At 38.7% G+C, this 7,471-nt stretch overlaps 1 protein-coding gene across 1 annotated transcript in view; it reads left to right on the top strand.

The window, feature by feature from the left end:
• The first annotated feature begins 281 nt into the window (after positions 1-281).
• The window catches only part of FRMPD1 (FERM and PDZ domain containing 1), a 53,273-nt gene continuing 46,083 nt past the window's right edge, over positions 282-7,471 (top strand). The window contains exon 1 of the mRNA XM_008074142.1: positions 282-389. Within this exon, the coding sequence (XP_008072333.1) occupies positions 289-389 (101 nt within the window). The 5' untranslated portion in view covers positions 282-288. The remainder of the gene's footprint in view (positions 390-7,471) is intronic.

Genomic DNA, 7,471 nt, shown 5'->3' with positions numbered 1-7,471 from the left:
TATCATTTATTTTATCTTCACATCATTATATTTAACTTCTTAAAATACAAGGTCAATCTGTTTGCCACGAGACTGAGTACTCTTTAGGGCAGAGGGTTACCCTACAGTTGTTTACTCTATGGAGCTGAGTACCAGGTTGTGTTGGTTTCAGACAGAAGGAGAACATTAGTTCTTTGATCAGCATGTCTTAAAATGGGCAAATACCAGAAGCATTATACTGATTTGTCAGAATCCTCTTCACACAATTTTGTTTAGTTTCTTAACAGCACTCTTCTTCCTTTCAGGTAAATGGAAGAGCTGGAGACCAGTTTATTCCAGACACGGAAAGCACATAGAATAGAACAAATGGTGGCAAGATGGCTTCGGCGCTCCCGGGACAGCTCAGCCCGGTAAGGCCCCTGGACTAGCAGAGATTTTTATCTGTAAAGGTCTGGTGTCTCTGTGAGAGGAGCTTTTGTCAGTGCTAGCAGCACCTTGTGATCACTGTCTCCAGCTTGCTTTGTTCATACACCATATGGTAGGAGAAGTGTGACTGGGTCAGCAATTTTGCTGGAGTGTTTTTTCTCTGTACCCCTATCTCCAACATGCACCTACACACACATAGACACACCTCAACTCAATATTTACAGAGACAAACCTATCACACACAGACTCATATATACAAATACATTCGTACATACTTATACATGTATGCTCTCTGGAACACACACTCGTATACACATACTCTTGATATCTCTCATGCACATACACCCACACACCTTGTCTTAGTACTAGATATGAAAGTCAGACAATCTACTGCTTATATTCTTTCCCTGTCTTCTTTTCCAGCAGCTGTTCCCCTTCCTTGCAGTCCCTATTTCATTCTAAACAAAATAAAGTGAAATCAAATACAGATCTGATTTGACTGCTACAAGAGAATTTTAAAATATGTTCTGTTTCAAAGCATTCATTTTCCATCTCAGATTTCCCATCTGGTCCTGCCACAGAGATGAAATATCATGTGTCAGGTGTTTCTGAGACACACATTCTTCCAAAGGAACTGGAAACAGCTGTTCTGCTGCTGAGTAATAACAAACTTTTCTCAGGGCTACATTGCCCTGTGGCCAAGTGCTCTGATCCTCACACACTGAGGTCAGATAAGGCTGCTAGAATTAGCCCCATTTTACAGATGAAACACCTAAGACTCAAAGAGTGACTTGTTTAGGACACTCCCACCCCACACTCAGAAATCTCTGATGAGTTCCCAATTTCTTAGAGGATGACGTTTACATATTTTTTGGCTTGACATTTCAAACCTCTCGACTCACAATCCTTCACTGCTATTTGTTTTACTACTCTGTTTCATACATATTGTGCTCCAGCTAAAGTGTGCTGCTCATTGTTCCCCTCTATAAACGTCCCCCTTCCCCTTTGCTCCTTGGATCTGAGTTCCTGTGCCAGATCCCTTCCTCCTATGTCCACATGTCCAGAACCCACCACAGTTTAAGGCCTGGTTGAAGTGCTGGGTCTTCCATGAAGTGTTACACCCCAGTCCAGTCAGCATTAATCTCTCCCATGAGGCCCCATAGTATTTGATTTGTAGCATTGGCATTGTGTTGCTGGTTGTGTGTTCAGCTTACCTTTCTTCTAGGCCTGCCTTCTTTGAGGTCAGGGAAAACATTGGCTTCATCGCTGTAACCCAGAAGTGATTGAGTTGCAGGAGCACTGCAGGTAGTCAGTCAGTGCTTGATAAATGAACATGAAAACTGCAAGGCACGTTGTTTCCCGAAGTGGAATCTGCAAAACCTAGTTCTGTGTGATGCTGTGCCACTAAAAAAGGTTCTGTGGCCAGATGTTTGGGAAGTCATGCACCTATATCCCACTTCTACCCCTACACGTGGTGATTTATTATGCACATGTGCACACAATACGAATTAAAAGCTTTGAGAAGTCCTGCAGAAAAGAGATTTGTTTAACTTGATGTTGTTCAAACATCTGACCTTGGAACCCTCTGACATCCTGCTTCCCTCACAGAATGTAAATGAACGATAACATTGACCTCGAGTAAGTTTTTTCCCCACATCTTCTTTGAGATGTATTTCACATACCATAAAATTCACCCATTTAAAGTCTACGATTCGGTAATTTTTTGTATATATGCAGAATTATGCAACCCTAAGCAAATCTAGTTTTAGAACATTTTAAAAGAAAAAAAATCCCATGCCCATTAGCAGTCGTTTCCTATTTGCTCCTCCCCCATCCCAGGTAACTACTAATTTACTTTCTGTCTCTATAGATTTGCTTGTTCTGGATATTTCACATAAATGGAATCATACAACATGTATTATTTTGTGACTGGCTTCTTTCACTTAGTATAATGTGTTCAAGGCTCATCCATGTTATAGCCTGGATCAGTATTTTTATTGCCAAATAATATTCCACTATGAAATATTTTCTTTGTTCATTTATCAGTTGATATAACATAAACATTCAGGTTGATATACAAACCCAAATGGGATGCATATATATGTTTAAATGTGTATTTTTGTGTATATATATGTAATATATACTAACATATATTATATGTTTATATGTAAATATATATTATATATGATGTATATAATATAAACATTTGAGTTGTTTCTGCTTTTGGACCATACTACTATGAACGTTTGTGTAAAAGCTTTTGTTTGAACATGTTTTTTAAAATTCTCTCAAGTGTATACTTAGGAGTAGACTAACTAGGTCATATGATAACTCTTATGTTTAGTTTTTTGAGGAACAGCCAGACTGTTTTCCAAAGTGGCTGTACCATTTTACATTTTCACCAGTAGTGTATGAGAGTTCCAGTGTCTCCACATCTTTGTCAACATGTGCTATTATGTCTTTTTTTATGAGGAGGGGGAACCAAAAACAAAAACAAAACAGAATTATTTTTTGGAGGACGGGCTTATTGTGGTACAGGCTTCCCCTGGTTGATAAGTGTTCTAGGAACCTATCAGCATCAGTGTACCAGCTAATATTGTTATAAAAGACTGCATTGTGAAAGAAGCTTCCTGATTTGTGGTAAACAGGTGACTGGTTCTTCCACCATGACAATGCACCTGTCCTGGAGTGTTCAGCAGTTTTTGACCAACAATGGCATAACCCCCATGCCCCACCCTCCCTTTTCACCTGATCTCACCCTAAGCGACTTTTTCCCCCTGAATGAAAAAGTCCTCTAAGGGAAACATTTTGCCAGTGTGGAAAAGGTGAAGCAAAAAACAGTAGAAGCACTGAAGACATCAAAATGGATGAGTTCAAAACTGTTTTGAGCAGTGGAAAAAGTGTCTCAATAGGTGTATTGCATCAGATGGAGAGGTCTTTGAAACTGAGTGAAGTTTAAACATGTAAGAACAAATGCACAATTTTTTATAAAAAAATTTCTGGGTTTTTGTATTATAGACATCCTAGAGGGTGTGAAGTGGTATCTCATTGTGGTTTTGATCTGCGTGTCCCTGATGACTGATGGCATTAAACGTCTTTCCATGTTTCTAGGGAGTTTTGATTTCCAAGTGCTTAAGAAAGAGAAGAAGAAGAGAGAAAGGTTCCTTTCAGTGCTCATATATGACATATTTTTGTGTTTCTAGAATAAATCCTATGTAGCCTGTGTAAATTGCTGCTCATCTCTAATCCTGTAAACTTGGTGTCCTCAGATTACTTGAAAATGATCAATAATTGAAAAAGCTAAGTTTGGAATAAATAATTACATTTCCCAGGACTAGAGTAAATACGACCACTTACCACCAAGTTGCCTAATCAAAAAACCTGAGAGTCATCTTTGAATCCTCCATCTCTACCCCATCAGCACACCTGTCAGTTCACCTCTCTGTCCCTGCAAGTACTGCCTTAGTCATTCACTCTTTCTCTGTTCCAGTTGATTCTCCATCCTGCAGCTGTAGTGGACTTTTCAAAGTACAAAATGTTCCTGTCCCACCTCCACCCCATGCTGCCCCACCCCATACCATTCAGTGGCTCCCCTACCATTTTGCCAGGGCCCACAAGTCTCTTCATAGTCTGGCCCCAGCCCAACTCTCCAACCTCATCTTGTTCCTCTTGTTTCCTTGCTCACCATTCTCTATTGTTTCTTCCTTTCAGTTTCTGGAGCTAATCAGGCTCTTTTTTTTTCTTTTTTTTTTGAGTTGGAGTCTTACTCTATTGCCCAGGATGGAGTGCAGTGGATTGCTCACGGCCATCGCAGCGTTGACCTGGTGGGCTCTGGCAATCCTTCTGCCTCAGCCCTCCAAGTAGCTGGAACTACAGGTGCATGCTACCACGCCTGGCTAATTTTTTATTTATTGTAGAGACGAGGGCTTGCCATGTTGCCCGGGTGGGCCTCGAATCCATGGGCTCAGGCAATACACTCATCTCAGCCTCCCAAAGTGCTGGGATTACAGGCTGAGCCAGCGAGCCCGGCCTCAAGCTCTTTTCTACCTCAGGGATTTTGCACTTGCTATTTAGTTGGCCTAGAAAGTTCTTTCTCGTCTGGCTTGGTGGCTCAGCCTGTAATCCCGCGCCTTTGGGAGGCCGAGGTGAGTGAATTGTCTGAGCCTGCGGGTTCGAGGCCCGCCTGGGCAACTTGGCGAGACCTCATCTCTACAATAAATCAAAATGAGCCGGGCATGGTAGTGTGCGCCTGTAGTTCCGGCTACTCGGAAGGCTGAGGTGGAAGGATTGCTGGAGTCCTGCAGGCAAGTCTGCGGTGGCTGGGAGCGGCCACTGCACTCCAGTCTGGGCTACAGAGTGAGACTCCAACGCAAAAAAAAAAAAGAAGCCTTTCCTAACCACCTAAGCCACAGTGGATCCATCTTCCCGACTCTTTCCTCCCAAGTACTTACCCACTCATCACACACTATAATAATGTATTGATTTGCTTGTTCATTGCTACCTCCTCCAGCTGTTTATTATATGGCCCTCCTCCCCAACCTTCCTGTCATATATGAGGCCAGAGACCATGCCTGTCTTGTCCTACAAAGTATCCTCTCAGCCCTCACAGAGTGTATAATATGTACTATATGTTCAATAAATTTTTATTGTTTAAGGGCTTTCATAGTAAGGGATTGTATTATTTATTAAAATATATTTAACATTTTTATCCCTCTTTCTTTCAAAAGAAATTCTTGATGGCTTATATTTTAAAACATGCAGGAAAATTAGAATAAGAAATGCAAGTATTATAAATAGATTACAAACCAATTATACTCAGGATTTAGCATTTGAATACTAACATTAGCTCTGAGTTTCCTGGTTGATGGGGCAAGAAGTGAAGTTCATTGAAATGTTTTCTATAATCCAGAAATAGAAAGCATAGACGTATGTCTGCAGTCATGTAATTTCACACGCATATTTTAGCAATTCTGTTCTTTTTTTCAGACTTTTTAAAACTTCCAATCGTTTTAGCCAGTTGTACTTACTTTACTTGTCATTGGCATTTTTTCATAAAACTAAAATTTGCCTGTAGCTCTGAGTAAGTTGTCTAGGGGTAAATTAGCAAAAAATAATTCCAAATATTACTAAGGAATATTGTTAGTGCTTTAAAATGAATCTTAAACAGGTGTTTTACTAAGGAGAGGTGTCAACTTTCAAAGTTGCTTTCACATCTTAAATGTTAACTTCATTTTCACTGGGTTGTTACTGTTATAATCATTAGTCAAGTTCAGATAGTGGTGCTCAGTTTGAATGCTTGTGCTTGGGTAGATGTAAGCTTAGTGATAACTATAATTCTAGGAGTGGGAAATTATTCAGACATGATAAAGATGACTCCTGTGACTACTTGGTTTTACATTCTGATATGAAAATAACATTTACAGTATCAGTGTTCTTTTAGAAATAACTCACCCCCCAAATGGTCTCTATGATGTTTCAAATTTCTACATAAATAATGTAATGTGAACTGCTTAATAAAAGTTGCAACATAGTGACATTATATCATAAACTAATTAATATTTAACCATTTTGCTCTTGACTAAATCGTCATCTTCATTACAACTTTGTATGACTACAGAAGTGATAAAATGAGAAAGACTTCCATTTAATAATATCAATGTTTTCTTTCTTACAGAAGTTTCCATTTTTATATAGTTAAATGAGAGTTTTTTGGTGACAGTATTTTTCATTGCTTCTAAATTTACAAAAATCTTCACCCAACTGATGCCTGTAATCACAGTGCTTTGGGAGGCCAAGGCAGGTGGATTGCTTGAGGCTAGGAGTTTGAGACAAGCCTGGGCAACATAGCAAGACCCTATCTCTACAAAAAATAAAAACAAATTAGCTGGGTGTGGTGGTGCACACCTGTAGTCCCAGCTTCTTGGAAGACTGAGGTGAGAGGACCACTTGAACTCAGGAGTTTGAGGTTACAGTAAACTATGATCATGTCACTGCACTCTAGCCTGGGAGACAGAGCAAGACCCTGTCTCTAAAAGAATAAAATGAAAAAACACAACAAAGTTTAAAATTTTTATATTTAATTCTTTAATTTGGAATTTATTTTAGTATATACTAGATGAAGATCTAACTTGATTTTTTCCAAAATAGTAGTCTTTTGTATCACTGTTAACTGTGAGTGATCTTTCTCTATTTGACTCATTTATTCTTTATGGACTTCTTTATTGTATATGAAGTTCTTGTGTCTGTGAGTAGGAGATTGGATCCGTTTCTGAGCTGGCTGTTCTGTTCCGTTGATCTAAATGCCTATTTTTACACAGCTGTATTAAAATCATTTGCAATACTATAGTATTATACATTTCATTATCTATTAAACTCGTCTTTTATCACTTTTGTTTTCAATGATTTTACTCTTACCTAACTATTCTGCCATATGAACTTTAGAATGGTTTTATTGTATCATTAAAACAGGTAAACATGAGATTTACTGAATTATCTTATGCGTAATCTATAAATGTTAGTTTTATAGAACAAGATCTAAAGAAGCATAAATAACTTAATACAACTTCCTACCTTCTTCATTGTTGCTTGGTTTTATTCTCAGGGCTTGAAAAGACAATTTCTTTCAACTTATCTTGAATGTTAACACTAATGAACACATATGCACATATCTGCATATAAAGTATGTGCAGACATCCACACGTGTATACACACCCACACGTGTATACAACCATACACAGGCACACACATTTTTGGTTTTTTGTGTCAGAAGCTGTTCCTGCTGGTTTTACACACTTTTCACATGTACTTGGTCGTCACAACTATAAATAGTATATTTATTAATGATAGGGATGGTTTTATTTGACTTTTCTAATATTGCTAATGGTATAGAAAGACCCTTTCAGATACAAATTTTTTTATTGCTTCTTAACCCACAGGCAAAAGTGGAAAGATTCGAGAACGGTCTGGAAGGTGCCTAAATTACATCTGCAGAGTTGCCATTATTTTCCTTTTTGTTTTTTTTTTTTTGAGTTGGAGTCTCACTCTGTCACCCAGACTGGAGTGCAGT

This window comes from Carlito syrichta, unplaced genomic scaffold (genome assembly GCF_000164805.1).
Source record: "Carlito syrichta isolate Samal-C Ts95f unplaced genomic scaffold, Tarsius_syrichta-2.0.1 Scaffold316346, whole genome shotgun sequence".
Taxonomy (NCBI): Eukaryota; Metazoa; Chordata; class Mammalia; order Primates; family Tarsiidae; genus Carlito; species Carlito syrichta.
The sequence above is the reverse complement of the archived record's forward strand: the minus strand, read 5'-3'. Positions and strand labels throughout refer to the sequence as shown.